We start from the raw sequence: 22,496 nt of genomic DNA, 5'->3' as shown, positions 1-22,496 counted from the left end.
CTGGTAGAATACTACTCAGAAAATGCCATTTCCAAAGGATCTAAACAAAAAGCAGGTTTTGAACCTGGATTCCCAATTCAACTTAGCATATTGCTGCCCAACTCTTGATGGCATTATTGATTTTGTTGTTGCTGATCACTTGTTTGCTTTTTGAGAGATGGCATATGGAAGGACCCCTGTCACAGAGGTCTTGGTCTCATCATGGTAAGAAAAGGAACCATCTTAGAAATCCTTAAAAAGGCTTCACAGAATAAAGAACTTTCTCCATCCAGCATTAGTGTGGTTTGTTTAATAACAAAAAATGTCTCTCCATTGTTTTGTCCATCTCTCTGCTCTGCATGAAAGGAACAAGAGCTTTAGACTGGCTATAGGACTAAGAAAGTGACAGCCACTACCCAGTTAACATCTCCAGTGCAAAGTAGCCAGAAGGTGCTGTGGCATTCATTTTCAGTCCACAATTCACCATCGGTATTTAGCATAAGCATGAAAGAAGGTGAAGCAACTTGCAAGTGATTGTTGCTTTTCCCCCAGTTCTCCCTGAGAGCTCTGAGTGCCCCAGAATGGAATTGGGCTATTAGAAGAATAAATAAGGGTTAAGAGCCTTTAACCAGAATGGTCATGCACCCAAGCTGCTACAAAGGCCATTTAACTTCCATTTTCTTCAAGGCTACTGGTAAGTCACACCTTATGTGTCACATAGATCCACTGTAACTTGTGTAAATTTGGATTTCTGAAAAGACACCAAATGGTAGATTTAATCAAATCCATTTTGACTGGATGGATGAGCCTCAGAGAAGCTGAGGTTGTCCTTCCCAAAGAGCACATGACATGGGGGCAACACCAGTAACACATACCACAGTCAAATATTATCTGGACTCACACAGCCAGATCCACCACTGTTTTGGAATACACTGGACAACTCTACTCACACATCCATCATTTTTTCTAATAACTCATGTAGCTGCAAGACTTCTCCAACCCATTGTTATTTTAGTAAATAAATTTAACAAAATCTAACCCACTTACCATAAATCTCTACAATTACACTGCGCCATAAACTGCTCTGAACTCCAAACCTCTCCTCATAGTAAAAGACATTAATCTACTGTGAATTGGTTTTCCTTATTAAGTCCTGATTTATTGCTCTGCCCTCTCTTAAAATGCCTTTTATTTATTTGACAATATTTTACACAAGCTGTCAAAAGCCCCCTGAAAATTTACAACAGTTCTGATCTCTGGATCCCCTTTCAATTCAAAACCATAATTTATTTCTTTTTTCTTTTAACAAGTTGTCTAACAGGCTAGGATGACATGACTTGACCTTGTAAATGCCATTCTGGTTTGACCCTATCAAGTTATACTTACTTAAGTATTCACACTATTCTATCCTTGAGCTCAATAGGTTCTCCATGTAAGTGGTAGCAGGAGGTCATCAGCTAGACCCTTTGCAACATGTTGTGGTTTGGTTTATGGACTCTTGTTGGCTCCTATTCTGCATCTAAAAAACAAAACCTCAAAACAACCCAAATTCCTCCCTCTGCCACTCTCTTCTCCCTATGTTCTGGAAATGAACAAAAATTCTTATAAATCAGATTTTCTACCTAACATGTTAAGAGCAAAACAAAATAGAACCATAACCAGCAAAACTAAAAAATACAAAACATTCCAAGCTTTTATCCTGATAGTGATTCCAAGGAAACTAGAACAGGGAATAAAAAAAGTTTATCTCCATCACACCACTATATGCTACTTGCAGTCATAACTTTCTCTTTCAAGTAAGCAGAGGCTTATGTGCTTTGAAGCAAATTTGTAAACATGGTTAAAACACACTAAATGGTAGAATTTGTCTGCATTTCCATGCTATTGCTTTCTAATAATCTCTGCAATAAAAATGTTCATGCAATTTATCACAAGTTTCTCGCTTTCCATGTTTGAAAACTTGGGGAAAACATACTACCTGCTACTCCAGAAGAACCATAGCAACAGCAGAAGCTTTACAACAAGCAGACATATGTACTCTGGAAAGCTCATAGACCTATGTAAAATGCATTTAGTATTTTGTTGTTATGGCGCAATTAAAATTCCTTTATATCCTAAAGTTCTGCTTCCAAATCTGAAGAAAAGGCGTGTTTGGCTGTTGAAAGGACGCTATTTTAAACGAATGCTTTACTAATGAAGCAGTCTGGGCAGACACCACCACAGCAAGATGACATTTCGTGCCCCTGGTGAAGGGTAGCAGTGCTTACACAGGCAGGATCCCCGGGCTCTGCCTGTGACAAGCACAGGTCTGTGTGGCACAGCTGCGAGCGCAGAGTGACGGCAGCAGCTGCAGGCTCTGCGCAGGGCTGAAGATGGCTTCGGGCTCATGCCCACTGCCCTGGGACAGCACTCACAGCACCCTGTCCCCAAGGGCCACTCACTGCAGCACCCACCCCAGCACACACCACCGCTCCTGCTGGGACAGCCTGAGGAGGAAGGAGGCTTGAAAGAAGACAGAAAAATAACCTCTTGTTGCTCCTTTCCAGGTGACTTCCTGATTAAATGGCTCATGGGTCAGGAACACAAGTTCTTGTTTTCAAGAGAAATTTAGACTGCTTTTAACTGGTGCATGCAGTAAAAATTAGTCAAATTGACCTGAACTGGGTTTCTATTCCTTTTGTATTGGAAAGTGTGAAGATTACTAACTGCACCAACCCCACAATCTTTTACAGTATTAAAACCACGGCAGCAGTAATATTACATCAGTTAAACAAATATGCCTTATTATTGTTGGCCTTCTCACTTGTTTCAGACTTTTAAACAAAAATAACAAGAGCCTTCCTATTCAAAATAGCTCACTATTCCATATTTGCTTTTAATTTTTTTTTAACTGAAAATCCCAACAAAACTATCTCAAGTAAAGCAGAAAAGATCCTTTAATCCTGCAGTTAAAATTTGATATAAAAGCACTCACATTAATTGCCAAATCCTCAACCTGCCTCTTGAATCATACTAAAGTCACTAAAAAGCAGAAACTTACACCACAAATTTCTTAGGCAAACATAGAAAGCACTATAACTTACCGATGTCATTGCTTCTTTCAGAGGAGTCTTTCTCTAGAGTGCCGGATACTGTACTGCCCACTAATTCCACTTTTGGACTATCACTCCTGCATTTGGATCAAGAAGAGGAGATGTTTTATTGGGAGTTTTTGTGTGGGTTACAGTAAATTGATAGCTAACTTGCAATTAATAATGAGAGAGCAAACTATTCTTCCTTTGCAGCACAAGAGTAATAGCAATGTCAGCGAGAGCAATCTCTAGCAAGTCGACATGCTCTGTGGATTAACCTTATCTCATTTCTCCTTAACACCTGTCAAAAAAGCCTATTTTAGACACCGTAGTGTCCAGAGTAATTCTTCAGATGTTCACAGCATCTCAACATGACGGAAACGTAAGGACAAGGGGACATTCTTCGACATCTTTGTAATTTTTTCTAGTTAATTGGCTTGCACAAACTACAGCAGGGGACTACCTGGAATACTGCAGAAAGGGAGAGAACCTCAAGCTAGCATTGTGAGTTTCAGCAGTTCTGAGTATTTTCTCATAAATGCAGCTCCTCCACCATGTTTTTGCACTTTTCTTATGAGATTAGACTACAAATATTGTTTCCACAGGTCCAAAGAACCAAAATCACCTAATTTGTCTGAAATGGCTTTGGTATAGCCAAGTGTCAGGAGCTATGATGCTTTATACAGAAGAGCTATTTTAAAATCGAACAGGAGATCAAACAAAAGCAACAAAATCGTTCCTTCTTTGAAGAACATTCTATCCCACAAGTACTTGAGTTTACTAAAATAATCTATCTCTTGAAACAATTTTTAAAAAGCCAGTGGTAGGCAAATAATTCAATATTGCACAGATCACTCAAATCTCTGATATTTACTGTGATAACAACTGTTCAGTCAATGCAATACATTACACTCGCCATCATTATCAGGTCACCTAACAAATACAATAGTTCTTCCACAATGAAATTGCCAGTGTAGCACTGTAAAAATTATGATGTACGTAAGGTACCAAATTTAGGGATAAAAAATATAGATCTGCCCCCGAAACAACCCAGGCAGATGTGCACTATACAGTGCAATAATTAGCTGCTGACAGTAAAATATATAGTGAGCTCCCAAATCTTGTTGATTTTTTCGTGGATCTCTGCTTTTGATGCCACAAACTGATGACAGATGGCCTGAACCTCAACTCATGGCAGCATCTTATGAACAAAACAAAAAGTGGCTGGAAACCCTATTTCAGATTTCAGGAAGGCTGTGATAAAGAGCTGAAATTTTTTTTATTAAAACCCAGATGAAGTCATAGATTAAGTGAATATATATCCCATTAAATCCTGGGATTGGGTGAAAAGTATTCTGTGAACAAAAAAAAATAGACAATCAGATTAAAAACAAACTAGCTCTTCACAGCTCTCAGTATGGCAGGCAGTCTGCACCAGGAAGGATGCAGAAGAAATTTAACACATGCATAGAAAAATGTATTAATTGGCAAGATGATAAATAAGGGTATTTTCCAAGTGATCTACTTGAACAATTAGTTTTCTTATCTATCAGTCTTTTTCTTAAATTGCTTATATATTTGTAAACCTATAAGAAGCAACACAGTTTCTTGGCTGACAGGGCAATGAGCATCTGACTGCACACTCTGTTTTGCACACATACATTTCTAATCGGAGCAATCTGAGCGCACGATGCGAGTTGGAAGCACTCTAGGAAATGTGTGAGTATGGTTTTGCAGAGATTCTTAGAATGGCATGATTTAGGGCTGAAAGTCACAACATTTACCATGTGCCTACAAAAGACACCAAGATATATGGCAACAGCTCCACAAAAAAATCCCAACCCTGTTGTCGGAAGAATCAACAGGTTTATTATGCCACTCTGGATTCATACTGTTGTGAAAGGAGTGGAGCCCTCCCTTCTCATTCACAGTGTGTCCCTCTCTGCTCATGCCCATGCAGACAGGCTGTCAGCTTGACCAGACAGATGATCAGCCTGAGAGAAACCCCACACTAATAGAAATCCCAGTGCAAACTGATTAATGGCCATCTGGAGCAAGTCCCTGACCCATATGGCTGAGCGACTGCACAAATGCTGGTGCTAAACATAAGGGAGGCTGTGGGAATGAGGTGCCAGGACAAGGAACCCTGTCAGCAGAGGCATGGACATGGATTGGTTTAAACTGATTGCAAAGATGCACCTCCTGTAGGTGTTTATGTCTTGCCTACTCCTGAAAATTGAGTTATCTGTAAATTGTATCATCATGGTACGCCTAAGTAAGCTGTGAAGCCTTTGGAACAAATTGACAGCTATTCACTATCCCACATGGTTTTTATCTGTCCTATTGTTCTTGAAGCCCTTCTCTGCCTCCAGTGAAGGAGGATTATATTTAAATGGAAAAACAATCATTACTACAAAAAGTCAGTGAGATGCATAAGGTGCAAGCCACTTACTCAGAACAGAAGAAAACCTACTTTGCCTCAGCAGCTCCCATGGAAATCACTTAGGACACACTTTGTAACTACAGCAATTTTCCCCTAAGGATCATGTACTGGTTTTGGCTGGGATAGAGTTCACATTTTTAACAGCAGCTTGCATGGTGCTATGTTTCGGATTTGTGCTGGAAACAGCACAGATAACAGAGGGTGTTTTCATTATTGCTGAGCTGTGCTTGCACAGAGTCAAGGCCTCAAGCACAGAGTCTGCTTCTCCTCACACCCCACCAGTGAGAGGGCTGGGGGTGAACGAGGAGTTGGGAGGGGACACAGCTGGGACAGCTGACCCCAGCTGACCCCAACTGACCCAAGGGATGTCCCACACCACATGGTGTTATACTCAGTGTACAGAGCTGAGGGAAGAAGGAAGTGGGGGGATGTTTGGAGTTAAGGCATTTCTCTTCCAAGTCACCACTGCAGTTGATGAAGCCTGGCTTTCTTGGGGATGGCAGACAACTTGCCTGCCCATGGGAAGTAGCAACTTCCTTTGCTTTTTTTGCCCATCATTTGCTTTTCCTGTTAAACTGTCTTTATCTCGACCCACAAGTTTTTTCACTTTTGCCCTTCTGATTCTCATTCCCATCCCACTGTGGTGGAGTGAGCAAGTGGCTGCATGGGGCTCAGCTGCCCACCAGGGTTAAACCACAACAGGTCAGAAAAAGTTCTGCTGGTTCAATTTTTATTCTAATCGCTTTACGTTTTTCAGATTTTGGAAATGGATACCAGTAGGTCTTAAAATAATTGCTGTCTTTTTAAACTGAATGGATTTAAAAACAAAACACCTTTATTGAAGTGACTGCTTCCATTTGAAGTTTCATATTTCTTAATTATCCAAGCAATTTCAAAGTCTTTTCCATTTTCTCTGTGCTAGACATAGCAAATTTTTGACAATTAAGAACATAAAAAGGTTGCTGTTTAGGTGTGCCTTTTCCCTTTGATAACATGAAAATTGAAATGTCTAAAAAAATACCTGGTTACTTCATACAATTTTGTACTTAGAAAAAAAAAAAATAGGAGAACACAAGAGAAAAAAATACCCTTCCAAAATTCTAAATGCTAAAAATGCATAGTGTGTTTAAAATATTTCAGGCAAAGCACAGAACAAAAGAATAGCTGCTCCATTGCATGCCTCACACGGAACTGAATGCTCGGGTATGTATTGGTCTTTTTAAGACATCACTTAGCTAAATCTGAAGATTGTAGCAAATACTTGTATTTCCAAGTAGCCCAAGTGATCAGAAGGTATGGACTGTATTTTGGAGCAACTGGGCAAGCATGTTCAAAGCCAAATCCAAAAGAAGCTGTGGCAGTAGCACCTGGATAGAAGGGTAAGTTCTCAGAGATGTACAACCAAAGCATTTCAGTAAGATGAAACTAGGAGCACGAGGCAGGTACCTTTTCATTTGCCTCAGATTTCTCACTGAGAGCATTTGTTTACTTAATCATCTGTGGAGGAATGAAGGGAATCAATGTCTTGCTCTAATCTATATTCCATTCTGGTATTTAATTCACCATTACTATACTTGAACTCCTGTAGTTCAATGACAGCTAATTTTCCTAACAGTACAATAGTGAAATTATTTCCATACTTGTATTCTAGTATTTCTGCAACATGCACAGCTTGCCCATTTTAGGCAACCGCTTTTATTCTGGTTTTCACCTAACTCTATTCACTGTGCATAAAGGAAATCTAGAGTGCACAACCCAGATGCTAATGAGTAAAATGTAGCCACCTAGACTTGATTAGGACTACAGTGAGGCCTTTAATTTCTGCAACACCTGCTCTAGCAGGGGATAAATGGAGTTGTGTGGCAAGTCCAGTTTCTTAGTGCTCCTCAAAGGCTGTAACCACCTCTGATGAGAATCATCATGTAACTGTAGAGTGACAACCAACATTAGAGCATAAATACTTGACAGCACTGTTTTGCAGTGGCACAAGCTAAAAGAGCATTCCTTGAAGACACATGTATTTTGCTAAAATTTGATCAAAAATGATCAAAGAAAGCAGACTGAAACCGGGCCAACAGTATTTGAAATGTGCATTGTCAAATGCTATTTCTAGCACAATCCAAGTTTTTGCACTGATTTAGTGCCCAAGCTAAGCTGCAATAATTTGAGGTAAACTAAGAAAGTCAATGTCAGAGTAACATACTGATGCAGGTATTTCCCACTCATTCTGCACTGCTGCAGAAACAGCATGTTCATCAGTAGAAATGAACTACGAGAGGATGGTTATAATCCAGACAGATGACTATAAGGATTTTCTTTCTTCTTCTTGTTCTTTAAACACAGTTTACAGCGAAATAAATTTTGACATAAACTGTAAAACCTTAATTCTTTAAATGTGTGTTTTTTCCACTAATCCCAAAAGCATTGGACAGAAGAAAAGCAATACCTTGCATGAGTCACAGGCACAACTGGTCTTTCTGGTCGTCTCGGGGGCAAGGTCCCAGGTCTATTCACAGCGTTGGCTTTGGGTGGCCGAGGTTTCTTCGGAGGTATAGCAGGAACTGAAGGCTTCTGCAAGTCTAACTGTTTTTGCTCTCTCTCTGATCTTTCTTTAAATCAATCATTTCCAGAAAAAAGAACACGGATATTATTAAGTGGAATTCATTTGCACTCACAAGTCTTCAATTAAAGAAGAAATCTTCAACTGTAGATAGACTGTATACAAAGAAAAAGCTTATTTCCTTTCCACTTCTGTTCTAAATCATTCTTTATTTTATATAACATTCACCACAAATCTTTATTTTATAGAACGACCTCCCTGACTGTTCTTCCTGCAAATCCTCAGCCAAAACATGTGTGCAGTGTCTTAATGTGAATACTATTTTTTATTTTAGTAACTTACAGGTCTCTGACTGAAAAGTACAAGAATGGAAAGAAATTACATACCATATGGTACTATTTCCCATGAGCACAACTTACATTGAATTTTAGTATGAAACAATATTAATTTAGAAGGTCACAAATACAATTATGCTGGATATTCTTAACATCTCTTGGACAAACAGAGAAATACCATTTTTTTGGGGGGAAAAACCATGTTTCAAGTGAACTACAGTTAAGTGAAAATAAAATACAAGCACAAAAATTTAACAATGTCTAGCAAGGTGTAAACCTCTCAGAGAAATCAGACCTATTATTTAGGTTTTTAAGCACAGACTTATATGCTGAATTTTTCAGCTTGCCAGTGAAAAACTAGACCATTTGCAGAACTGATTATGCATAGCTAGGGAGTGCCACCATGCTAATATCCAACACCAAACATGCATTGCATGTGAATATATAAAGTACAATACACATGAACAACTCTTCTAAATAATATGCTCTAAATTCCTAATAAAGAACAAACATTTAAGCATATTTGCCACACCAGAGAAAGCCTGATTTTTCTTAAAGAAAGGACAAAACTCTCAAAGAGACTAAAGTTCTGCTCTCAATATCCTACTGCGTCAACACTCCACTCGCCTTGATGACAACTGTCTATGATATGCCATGAATGTTACACCTCTGTATACACATAAGAGATATTGGGAATGTTACAGGGTATTGCTTAATAGGTTCTAGGTTTCAGTCTGAGAGGATCATGGAATAAATCCCCAGAAACACAATGCACATTAGGTTTGAAATAGTCCAGTTAGCAACTATCATTCACAGGCATAGACCCTCTTCCAGTATCTTTGAGCAGATGCAGCCATTGGGTCCTCAAGTAACACTGAAGCTTTTCCAGCATACTCTGTAATTTTTTCACACTTAATCCTATGACAGTTTATACTGTGTCAGTGTCCAAGAATCTAAAATGCATGAGGGACTGGCTGGGCACTGTGCCAACACACAGCTAAAGGACAGTCCTGTACCACCCCTGCTGCCACACCACACTGAGCAGTTCCTGCCACTCCCCGGCACTCCTGAAATGTAGGCACAACTCCTACAGCCTCTTTGCAATGCTGAGAGAAGTAACACTTATTTATAGCCCAGGAGAGCAACATATTTAAACTTCCTCTGCTGTTTTAGCAGTTGGCTATGTAAATCCAAAAACAGAAAGCAAAGGGTTTTACTGCTAAGATAACCACAAGAAACAGCACACATAACAAAGTAAATATAAGCAGAGGAAACTGCTAAAACACCTGTCAGATCACTAATGTTTGTTTCTGTTCATTCCAGAATCAAACTTTGATGCAAAGTCTGAAGGTTCTGACACTTATAACTGCATATCATATATTTACTCATGTGCATACATTTGCCTTTTAAAAGGCTGGAAGTTCAAATACTTAGAAATTAAGAAATCCCATTAACAAACTTATTTGTGCAAACTAACAGCACACTTAAATATATGAAACTTGACACCATCTTCAATTACCTAATCAATGTAACTATTTTCCTGAGACTATTCACACTGCACAACGAACACAACGAAACCATGAAAGGTTTAATTTGCTTGTCCCTTCTCTGTGTGGTACTGCGCCCCATCTCTCACAATGCTCAAATACAGCTTTGAAGAATTTTTTCATTTCTTCCCTGCCTTGCCTGTGACTTTTGTGCCTATGATAATGGGGTGATTCATAAGCATTAATGACTATATCTCCACAAAATCCCTTTGTGATGCAGGAAAACCACCAACCTTGCTTTCAACTAGAGAACCAAAGAAGACAGATGTTAAGAAAAAAGTATGTGCTAATCTGGGGTATTTTACTTGATCAAGCACCTGGGTTTTGCAGAACACTGGGCTTTGTACAATATTTCATGTATTGAGAGCAAATCTCCCCTTGACTTCAGTTGTGGCTGCATGTACTCAACAGCACTGGGTGGGTACAACTGAACACCCTGAACTCAGTCCATAAGCAACAAGGAGATCCTTTCCAAAATAGCTATCCTCACAGCCTATCAAAGTGGAAAACAAAGATCCAGACAATACACTTAATGGAAACAGAGAATGGGAAATGAGGATGTGCATTGGTTCTATTTCCCTCATCCCTCTGCAAAGAACAGGCAGGAAAGCACATTTCATACCTTTTTCTTCTGTTCTATTAGGAAGACATTCTGGCCTTTCAGGTGGTATCTTTTTGATTTCATGCTTTCGATCTGTGGTCCCTGCCAAAGACAGAAAAATTTGGAATTCTGAACAAGCCAACAAAAGAGCATACACAGTGACATAAGATTAAATTCTGCAATTTCTTAGGCTTTTTATATGCTCCAATTTGAAAATGTCTTGCCAAAATTGAACATAAATCTATACCAAATATTTGCCTGCACCATAATGACAAAAAAGCAATTGGATATTTATGTCTTTATAATCAAGTTCACAGTTTCTGAATTGTGCACCCCTAAGGAATAGACACTTTCAGACTATTCTATGGGGGGAAAAAAAAACATTAAGCACAGATTTCAAAATGTAGGCAGATCCTTTATAATTACAGATATAATTAAATGAAAATCAACTCAACATGGTGCAGAAACATTACAAATAAATCAATTAATTGGGCAATATCAAGAGAATACTTGATAGAGCAGAATACACAGAGCTTATTTTACATTAAATTAACCCATCCTTCCCCTTTTTCTCCACTACTACACTTTCACTTCCACATATTAAAAGGAGAAGAAGAGCAGAGTTGGCAGCATTCTGCATGACTATTTTAATTGACAGCTTTTGGCCTGGAGCTGTAAGCCCCTGGCTTCTTTTGCCTCTGTACTAGAGGCCCTGACATACAGACTTCTGTTGCTCCAAGAAATATGGGAACTTGTGGCACCAACAACGGGAAGATTTTGCAAAAATTTCCTGGCACATGCAAGATGCAATCTTCTAATCCCCACATTATAAGAAATGCTTTACTGGATATTGGCTTTGCTGCATTAGCTAACCACTAGGTGCTAATGCCAATTCAACTTAGTAGTGTTGAAAACCGCTTTAGGTAACGCTATTAGCATTTCAATAAAAATTACAGTAGATGAAATCCAAGAAAAGCAGAGAAGGCAGGGCCAGGAGCACAAGGCAATTTTTTTGTTTCAATCTATTCTATTATATGCAGTTCTCAAATACATTTACATTTTCTGAATGTGCTGTTGCAACTCCCTTCTGCAGCTGGTTCCTAGAAATCAGTACTCATCAGTGGTGATCACCAGCCATTGTTTCTTTACCTAAGTGTGCTGTTGGACAGGCAATACTTGTACAACTTATGTCAATAAGTAATACTGACTTCTCATTTATGGTTGGACTCTATGATCTTAAGTGTCTTTTCCAACCTAAATAATTCTATGAAAAAGACTTCACTCCTGAGAGGAAAAGCTGTTGCTGCTAAACAATTAAAGCCTTTCAAAACACAAGTTAATGCAAAGCACAAGTCAACATATTGATAATCTTGCACACACTAGTGTGTTCAAAAGGAAAGACACACAAGTCTATGTATCTAATTACAGTATGATTAACAGTCATCATTAACATGCAGAGGGACATTCTCAGGCTTTGACACAGACCTCAATGGCCTTAATCATGTTGTCTGCATTCTTTAGGCAACCATTTTTGCTTCTGAAAATTATCCTTCTGAAGGACATTATCCTTCTGTGGTGACACAGCTAAAGCGTTGTGTGACAGCAAGCACATACTAAAAGTGTTATTCTCTAATAATTAGTATAATTAAAAGAAATATAATGTTTTATAGTTTTCACAAAACATGTCAGGCTGTAACATCAGTTATCACTAAGACATCGTTGTTACACAACCACCACTAGATGGCAAAGTCATACTGCTCTCTCTGGACACTGTTACTGATTTAAAATCAAATGTATGTTTTCTTGAGTCTCAAGACAGAGTGAAGAGCAAACCATGGATGTCAATAAGAAACACAAGTATTTATGGCCACGATTCTGTAGTCAAAAAACTGCATGACAAATTCAAACTAGTTAAATTAGAGCATATTGATTCACAGTAAATTGTACATTGGTGTAACTTGCACTTCTAATAACAGCTTAAGTCTGTAGGAGAGGAAAATTTACTTTTTAAAGCCCCAAAAGGTGGAACTGATCACAGTAACACAAAAACTATCTGAAGAGATTGGATGTATTTGTTTTGGCTTTTAATGTGTACCAGCAGTGGGGGAAGCGATAGTGCTGCTGCAGAGTTTTTACAAACTGACTGGACTTAAGGGATTAAAGAATTCCAGCCATAGTTAGGCTTCCACCACAACTGCAATGAATGAACAAATGAAAACTCTGCGAGCATCCCCTGCCTTGTGATTCGTGTTTTCACATGAATGGAACTGAAATTTGGTTCAGAGTTCAGAACTTTCAAGTGCATAGATACTTTAACTGTTTCAAAGTTTCATGATAAAAATAAATCATGCAGGAACTTTTGAAAATTGGTACTGAGAGGTCGTTTTAAAACTACAAATACAAGTAAAGTAAGCTCTCAGTATCTACACACAATTCAGTCTAACATATCACACAATCAGTTTTGCTAGCACTCATCTGTTTGAAAAACAGAATCAGCCCCGTACTACATTTGCAACACTTATCTACATAATCATTCAGGGTAACTCCTTTCAGTTTCATACTTAGGGCTATAAAAGTATTTAAACCCAAGAATTTATGGCCTAAAAGTATTTTAAACCAAGAATCTGGAGCAGCCAGCCAGATCCAGCATTCATGCAGATCTGCAAGACTTAGATTGCAGCTCAGATGAGGCCACTGTATGACACTATTTTATAGAGATGCTAAAAAGCTCTGTGTCTCTAGAATAAATCTAGAGTAGTGAATTCATTTTCCTCCTGCAGGTATTATCAGACTCCACATACTGTATCTATACTGCAAAGACACGCACACAATCAACTTTAGTCAAGGAACAGAACCAAAGAAATTCCAAAAACTGAAGTATCACACTTACTCTGTCTTAAAATGCTTAAGGGGCAATACAGGTTATTTTAAAATTGTATAAATGGTTGACTGCAATATATTTAAAGCATACACCACAGTCTTTCAGGGTTACCAACTATTTGCAATTTGATTGTGATTTGTTGTTGTCTAGACACCTGCTTATCAATTTTGATAAGATGAATTCTATATAAATTTGCATACACTTAATTTAGATTGAGATATGCTCACTGACATGTGCTGTACAAAATCAACTGCACTTTACCTGATGCTTGTTTGATGACAGGAGCTGATGGAGGTGGTGGTTTCTTCGGTCTCTAAAATTTAATAACAGAAGAAAACAGATTGCTTCAAAAGGCCTGTAAATCTCATTCATACAGAGGTTGGAGTTAAAGTGCTTAACATAAAGTGCTTAACATTAATAATTACAAGTCATGAGACTACAGATGTGTCACATATTTCTCCTGAAATAACATCATGAAAATTAATTTGAAGAGAGAAAATAGCATAGACAAATAAAATACCATTTTTATATTTCCATAATTGAAACATCCTGCGGAGGGATTAAAAAAGTTCCTTTTATGTACCTTAAGACTGGAGGAATACATGACCTTTGATCTAACGAAGAAGCCTTTTTGTTTAAAATTTAACCTTGTAAATATTCCTACCCATTTTGGAAAAAAACACAAACAGAAAGAAACTCCGAGATACATGTGGTAAAACCTGATGTATCTTCAGACACATAAATGAGGCAACACTGTAGAATTCAGGAAACACAGCAAAGGTTACATTTTATTCATTTACTATGATATATTTCAGATCGTCCAGTTGTGGAAGATCAGAATTTTAGATGCTTGGTGAAATGAAGCAAATTATTCCAACTAATCTGTCCTTTTTTACTTTTGTGCTCTCTTCTATGACCATCTTCCTAATAGATCTGTAATGGTAAGAATGTGAAACATGACTACCAATGCAGTGCCAGAACAATTTCTCTTCACCTGCAGGCTGGGGGAGTGATGGCTTTTCTCCTGTGCTGATGTGCATGAATGTACACACAGCACACTGGCACCCATATGCAGGTTAGAATGAGTACAAAACCAAGTAGAGCACCATGCTAGATCAAATGACATACTTTATCTCTCACTTAAAAAAAAACCTCAACAAACTATCAAGATTATTGAAAATAAATTCTAAGCAAAAAAACCCCAATTTTTTTTCATGTCCATCCTTCTTTTTCTGAGAAGGCCCTTCTTTGCTACAGATTGATCACAATCACTTTCACTATATAGCTGGCCATGTAGCAATGTATATTGTACTGTGGAATAAAATGATTTTTCCAGATATGCACAGCTTTGCCAAACTTCAATCAGCCATTTAGGCTAATATTTTCTCTCAAACTTCTTATTGATCCCTGCCCTCCCCCCAAGTATTTTCTATCTATTTGCCAAAGCTTTTGAGAAAGATCAGCTGCTTTGTTCACTTGCAGTAATTAGTTCAGTGTTTGCCCCAGAGCTCTCAGATCTTGGTCTGAGTGCTGACAGAGAGCAGCTCTGCTGTGAAGGCTGAGTCCTTGCCATGTACCCTTCCAAGGGGTCTCTCTCAAATCCAGCAAATGTGTTCATTTCTGGAGAAAAAAATCCACCAGTTTTTGCACAGACTGGGTAAGCCTAACATCTCAAATCTCAAAGTTGCCATCCAACAACCTTCAAGTTTCTCCTACCATCTTGTCCTGAGCAGATCACCTCCCGTCATCAATCTGAGAAAGCTGTGGCCAAAAACTTGGGAGATCAGAATGATCTTCTCTAGCCTGGCTGCCACGGACCATTGTCCACAAACATTGAGTCCCATAAAATCTCAGAGACACTTCTACAAGAATTTGGGCAACATGGTTTAAGGTGTAAATGCAGTAAAGTGAAGAAAATTTTGGAAAGGAAACAAGATGGACAATGAATGTCCTGTGATAGGCATTAGGAGTTCTGTTGATGATGGCTGCAGAGTGAAATGGTTGAAGCTGAGGATCCAACAGCACAATATACACATTTGGGTTTTATTGTGGAGTGGTGTGAGGCTGATCCCACTGACTGTCCATACATCAGCAGTTGGAATATAAGAGATGCACTCCCTTTGCACATTTTTGGCTTAGTTCTCATCTGTAAGGACTCTAGGTTATGTCCCCTGAGATGTGTCCTCCAAAGCACAACATATGCAGATGGACAAGTGACAGATTCACTACAAAGTCATTCCTGATTAAAACAAAAGCACTTAATGTAGATAGACACAAAGAGAAAGGGTCCTATGGCTCATTTGACAAAAGTGGCTTTAACTGAAAGATGAAGAGGGACATACATTGTTTCAAAAAGGCAGATGAATCAGGTCAGAAAGGGTGGAGTGTGAAGTCTTAAAAGACTCTTTAGGGAAACATGGAGCAGCAGGAAGGTTTTACAAGGGTCTGTGGCTGGATGAGATAACTGAGAAGGTGATGGAGACAGACCAGAAATTAAGCCAACAAAAAGGAAACCAGGACTGGCTGGACAAGAAGAGAACAGAACTACAGAGCAGGGACAAAGAGTAGAAGGGGAGAGGAAAGAAAGCCGTATAAAGAAATTTGGTGTAGGAATAGAAAGTAAATCCAGATGGTGATTTGGACTCAGGTAATGAGCTCAGGGGAAAATCCTGTAATGGAGACCACCTGAGAGGTGGAGATTGGGACTAGGCAGTGAATAGAAAAGGCCTGGAACAAATAGGTATGTGTGGAAAAGTGTCAGGCTTGGAAAATTGGGGACTGAGCAAGGAGATGGGAAGAGATCCCAAGCTTTTGTTGAACAGACAGAAGAACTACGGCAACAAATACTTTCAGACCATGGGATGGAATCCAAGGTTTCTGGATCACATCAGAAAATACCTGACAAACTCACTGGTAAAGTATTTATCTCTTTCCCTTTTAGCACTGATTCAAGCAAAGACAGACTGTCTATAGTCCTACCAGTTACTTACTCAAGTGGCCAGATCTGTGGCATTTCAAAAATTAATAAAATTTTATTCTTCACAGTTAGAGAAAACCTAGCTGCAATTTCCAAGTGTCTGAATATCTAATTTACCCTAGAAGTTATATTCAATTGTAGTCTAAAAATCACTTTAAAGAGATATAATTTTTAAGTTCAAAAAGATTGAATAATTACACCACAAAAAATGGGTATCAGTAAAGATTTTTTCTTCTATAACAGGCTCACTATGTCTTAAGGCTTTTGATTTCTGCCTCTTCTAGAAATCACCTTCTTTTATTATTAGGCCTAAAGCCAGGATATCCAATCTGCTGTGGAATTGCCTTTTCATCTCCCACAGTTTTTGCTGCTCTTCTACTTTCATTTTCAATAATTATTATGTTAGCCTCTGTGAGTTGTTTAATAGTTGCTTTATTAAGCTTTCCAAGTTATTTAATTTTTGCCTTCGGCGTCCAATTTTATTGCCAAAGAGTGAAGCTGGGCGTCTGTAAGTTTTGGTTTTATCATAGAAGGCTTACACTGTCACTCTGAAATACTCATCAAAAGCCTGATTGCAAGCCTGTAATATCCCACTGATGATTCATAAGGTTCCTAAAAATGGAATGGACTTTTGGGGGAAGTAATCCATTACTTTATTCCAGGAAACCACAAGATTTCTAAATATTGTCCAGCAAATAACAATGCCATCTTTTTCAAATAAATAGGAGCTGAAAAACTTCTGCATAGGTTTTATATCTTCTTTTTTAGTCATTCTGAGAGGTAAAGAAACATGCCTCTGAGATACCAAAAGTTCACTATTTTTTAAATTTCACAGTTAAAATTTCAACCTTTTTGTTCTGGAACAGAGCTTTACTGCTGTCCATCAGCTTGCAGACGGTATTCTAACTTTTCATATTCCACCACAAGAATAATGGAAAAGAATTAAGATTTCTGGATATCATTGCATGACATGACTTAGTCCTGGGACCTCCAGTTGCTTTCTCTCAGACTTGGAGGACAGAAGGCTTTCAGAGCAGCTTAGTGGAGGTGAGGAGACTGGATGGGAAAATCAAACCTTTCAAGCAAACTTCATAATATGACTTTGAGTGCCATATATTCTTTTCATGGCTGCTTTCTAACCCAGAATTTTTTGCATTTATGTTTTTATGTTATTAGATCAGAAGTAAAACTTTGTCAAAATCACATATCTGAAAGAGGATTTCTTTCAACTCAACTTTAACTCTGTAGTTTCAAGAGAAAATGAAAGAACATATTGCTTACCTCTTTTTCAAAATCTGAAGGAAGTAGCTTGACAAAGTTATCTGGAAACACACCTCGTCTGCCATTGAGTTCTCCTTCCCACCAACCCACATCAATGCAATCCTACAAAATAGTAAAATAAAATGAAAACCACAATATGGTTATGCACTGGACAGGTTTGTGAGCTGAAGTACTCTTTTGCATAATGTCCTGCTTGTTTGCTAGAATATGACAATTTGCTGGAGTGCCAGGTTCACAGGGTAATCTATCGGATAAAAATTTCAATATCCACCCTGCATTTCATTACCACGTGGAGCAGCTAGGAAAGAACAATGAACATGCTGTAAGAGCTCAACACCTTGTCTGTGTCTAAAGCAAAATGCTAGTTCACCATTTGATCTATTAAACAAGTCAGCATTTTGAGCACGCATGACCCTATGTCTCTCTGACTTCACCCTGCAGAAAGACAAAACTTAGTTAAACATCATACATTCAGGAGATAAAAAGGCTCCCTTAGTTCCTATACTTTCAAAAAAAAGCTAGACATACTAGAATTATTAAATTCCATCACACTCCAAATAAGAAGGCATTATACACCTGACTAATAATCAGGCATCACCTTCTTCTTCTGCAGCATTTCTGAGCAGCACAATGTGTGTAGCAAAAGAATGTACAGATTAATAAGTGAGTAAGTAACATTGGTGATCTAAATTATAAAAACAGTAGTTATTTTGGTTATGAATAATAACAGTAACAGAAGCCACAACATTTCAGAGAAAGGTGAAATTGTTCCTTAAGTCCTCAGTGCTACAGATTCCCTTTTTTTGTGTGTATGTGTGTCACAGAGAACACTTCCTGTTGAGATTTTCCACATTCTTTTTTCCTGAAAGCTGAAACTGAAAGAGCTCAGTTGTTTTCCAAAACACAATTACAGGAAAGTCACCCATTGTCTGCTCAGTCTTAAAACCACTTCAGCCAATTTTTGCAGTTGGCTCAACATCAGGCAGGCCAACCTTTCCTGATTTCCATAAAATCATTTGTTTCAGCTGCTAAATGGATGACAGAATAATGCAGGTTAACTCAGTGAGGTGTACTTAACACTGAGTGTCAAAAATATTGTTCACAATGACTGTGTTTGTGTTTTGCTCCAAGTTAAAATACACAAACACTGGATGATATTTGAGAGAAAACAGACTAGCATTAAATAAGAGGATTGATTTTTTGCTTTGGGGGTGGTTTTTAGTTGTTTTTCTGTTCTAGACTCTTTATTTAGGTTATTTAGTCCACCTGGTCTCCTGAGTATGTGCTAACTAAATACAGCAGCTAAATAGTCTGGTTTCTTACATCATGTCTGTTTTAGTGCTTTTGGCTTTTTTCCCCCTCTTATCTCAGTATTTTTCTCTGATGTAATGCAGGCACTAAACAATTTTTTAATTCTTTTTTTGGTAATTTTTTTCTCATGCCTAATCTGTGCTTTTCTTCTGTATTTTCCCTTCTCTTTAGCAGGGTGGCCCCCAGCAGGCAGGACATTGTCTAGTCCTTCCCTGCAGTTATTTAGGAGGTATTTACTGGCTCTGATAGACCTTTGTCAGTGAGCAGGGCTGATTCTTGAACGGCTGATGTTTTCAAAACATCCACTGAGTACATGCAGGGCTGTCAAGGGCTCCATGGAGGACCAAGATAATCAGCCAAGCACGCATGGCATGGGCAGGCACTGTACAGGATACTCATCTCTCTGCAGAGCCAGCACCCCTCAGTCCTGGTGGGAAGGCACTCTCCCACTTGGCTCTATCTACTTGCACAGCCTAATAATCAGTGCACTCAACTGTTCTATCACATGGTGTGTTTTATAATGCTCTCCACCCCCTATGCCGCTAATCTGAAATTGCCTAAACATTTATGACCCAATTTAGATTTTGAAAAATATTAAGAATAATTCAAGCATCCAGAGACGAAAAGCTTGTGCTTCAACTGATTGCACAGCTTAGTGCTAGCTAATAATCCTGACTGAACAGCACAAGACTTCACATATATTCTTTTTAGGTTGGATTTTTTTATGCTCTTAGGAAACACAAATATTACTCCTACTTCTTCATTTTATTAACACATGACTTTTTTGCTCAATGCTTTTTTAAAGTTCATTTGTTTTCATGAAGCTGCTGTTTATGTCACACATTAATTAATCCGAAACAGCTGCAGGTTTGCTTTTTTTTTTCCTCTCCAGCTTGTCGCTCAGGCTTATGCAGCCAATCACCACGGTGGATTTTCACACACTAAGTAAATCTCTTTAGGCAGTTTCTCTTTAATTTTCTCATTTACTTCACTTGCAAGAGGAAGGCTTATGTGTTGCTGAGAATAAACTAAAGCGATTTCAGAAGTTAAAACACTACTGATGAAGCTGGTGAAGGATCTCCATGGTGGTTCCCTCCTGCTATTCACAACTGCAGGCTTGCCATGCTCCAGCAGCCTCTGGAAGCCAACCTAAGGTGATGGCAGCAGGTTCATCTTAATTGAGGGACAGACCACCCCACAAGTGCACCTGAGTTACAGCTGCACAAACTACCACAAGTGCTGACAAAGGGCAGAGCTATGAAGTGCAATCAAGGCAATGGGATTAAAACAATGTGTCTGCTTGTGAACATTGAGCAAAAACCACTCCAATTCTTACAGCTCTCCATCAGTCATGCAGTCTTAACCATATTGTCTTTTTTAACATATCTCGTGTTCATGTGTTCAAGTACAGCAAAATGGCAGTAATTTCAAAATGCAAATTTTATAGAAAAGCTGTCAAGCAATCCAGTATCATGACTGACAAATCTTTATTAACAAACCACATGTATCTCTGCTTTATCTCCACGTTATCCTGTCAGACTCATATAACAATGTAAACAAACAAAAATCAGATGATGAAATATTCCCAAAGTCCTATAAAACAAATGTGTTCCAAGTACTAAAAATGCATTTTAGTTTCCTTTAAGAAAATCTCCCCCTCCCCAAACATTTACAAAACTGAAGAGTAAGACATGGCAAAAAAGATTCTCCAGGTACTGAAATTCATCAGATTATTGGTAGCTGGGTCAACATTAGCTACTGTAAAAATCAGCTCCTACCAAAGCCTAATTTGGAGACTATACCCATGTTCTCATTGCAGTGACAGTGCAATCAAAGACCTTAGAGATGGTTCACGTTGCAAGCCTGCTTTAATTGTTCAGGCAGAGGCAGATTCATGAAACACAGAAATTAAATATCTTGAGGTAGATTTTGGTATTTTCTCATAAAAATACAACTCATTTCCAGTGAAGTAAAATCATAGAACAGTTTAGGATGAAAATGACCTCTAAGATCATCAAGCCCATCCGTTATTCCAGCACTGCCAAGTCCACCTCTAAACCATGTCCCTGAGTGCCACATCTACAGTCTTTTAAATACCTCCAGAGATGGAGACTCAACCACTTCACTGGGCAGCCTGTTCCAGAGTTTGACAACTCCTTTGATCAAGAGATTTTTCCTAGCAGCTAATCTAAAACTCCTTTGGCAGAACTTGAGGCCTTTTACTCTTGTCCAATTGCTTGAACCTTGGGACAGCCTCACACCTCTTACACCAGGGCACCTGGAAAGGTGGGGCAGCCACAGAGGAGAGCTCCTGCTGTGCTGGGCAGGAGCTTGCTGCCATTGCCCTCTGTCCCTTCAGTCACTGTGTCCAGCCAGGCAGAGCATGATAGGGAATCCTCCATGCCATGCATCCTGTCTGCCCCTGGTCTGCCCATTGGACCTGCCCCAGGGAAGGCAGGGTGTGATTCCAGCTGTCACATCCATTTGACATCCCTTCTAATTCCGAGCTCAGCAGTACCCAAAAAAAGGATAAAATACTGAATACACTGGATTTACTAGCAATGTTCATTTTGTGCAAAACATTAAGGCATAGAATTGGACAAAACATAGTGAAGGGAAAGACTGATGTGTTGAGGAATTTTTGAGAAGGGATGTTTAAACTTTATAAGAAATAAATATTACACAAAATATAAGGTACTAAAATGTCAGTCTGAGCTGAAACATGTAAGTCAGAAGAAAGGCTAAATGTGGAAGAAATGGCAACTACTAGAAAATCAGAATATCGCTAGCTTTTGGCAACATGTTGCCAAGAATTTTAAGAGTATGCAGAAGTAAAGTCAAAAAAATCAGTCCTTTTCTTGAAGTGAAGAATAAGAAGAACTATTCTTCATTAAAATAGCAGTGAGAAATGCAAGCTGTGAATAAAATTGGAAGAGGGAATCATCTGGAGAAAACAGACCTTTTTTTTCAGAAGAGAATGTTGAAACAACATCAAAAAAGAAAACAAAATACAGTCCCAAACCAACGGTAAGACAAGAAAGGTAAAAACACAGCTCCACTCTGAAACTTATGTCTGTGGTGACTAAAAGAGTATTGACAGAGAAGAGGGGGAAGAGAGAGGTACATGAGTAGAGAGACCAGCCAAAAGCCATGCAGAGGTACTTTAACATGGGCAAAGACAGTTTCCATTCAGAGCATCAGGTTTATCATGCTGTTATTGAATGTAAGTAAAGTACAGTGAGATACATAAATAGGGTTGACCACATAAGATCATGGTTTAGTCACCTCTTAGCAACTGCAGTCATCCTGCAGCCACTCTCATACTGACAAAGAAAAGCCATATAACAGTAGAGTCATGCTTTCTCCTCTTCTGGGTGAAAGAATCATGACATTGCTTGGTCTCTTATGCACACAGTATCCCACATTAAAGGTTTTCTAAGCAGCAGAACTATTGCTCTTGTAGTAGAGCAAACACTGTGCTGCTCCTTCCCTCGGTGCTCTCAGTTCAAC

The 22,496-nt window shown here is 38.7% G+C and overlaps 1 protein-coding gene across 5 annotated transcripts in view; it reads right to left on the bottom strand.

The window, feature by feature from the left end:
- The window catches only part of SH3KBP1 (SH3 domain containing kinase binding protein 1), a 213,010-nt gene that overhangs the window by 17,314 nt on the left and 173,200 nt on the right, over window positions 1-22,496 (bottom strand). For all 5 annotated transcript variants that reach the window (XM_085050989.1, XM_085051006.1, XM_085050998.1 and 2 more), the window contains 5 exons: window positions 17,676-17,777; window positions 13,679-13,730; window positions 10,558-10,638; window positions 7,940-8,102; window positions 3,063-3,148 (listed from right to left, as the gene is read on the bottom strand). In XM_085050989.1, coding sequence (XP_084907115.1) covers window positions 3,063-3,148; window positions 7,940-8,102; window positions 10,558-10,638; window positions 13,679-13,730; window positions 17,676-17,777 — 484 coding nt within the window. The remainder of the gene's footprint in view (window positions 1-3,062; window positions 3,149-7,939; window positions 8,103-10,557; window positions 10,639-13,678; window positions 13,731-17,675; window positions 17,778-22,496) is intronic.

The sequence above is a fragment of the Lichenostomus cassidix genome, chromosome 1, assembly GCF_008360975.1.
Source record: "Lichenostomus cassidix isolate B80296 chromosome 1, HeHo_3.0, whole genome shotgun sequence".
Classification (NCBI taxonomy): Eukaryota; Metazoa; Chordata; class Aves; order Passeriformes; family Meliphagidae; genus Lichenostomus; species Lichenostomus cassidix.
Note: the sequence above shows the minus strand (reverse complement) of the source record. Positions and strands in the feature narration are given on the sequence as shown.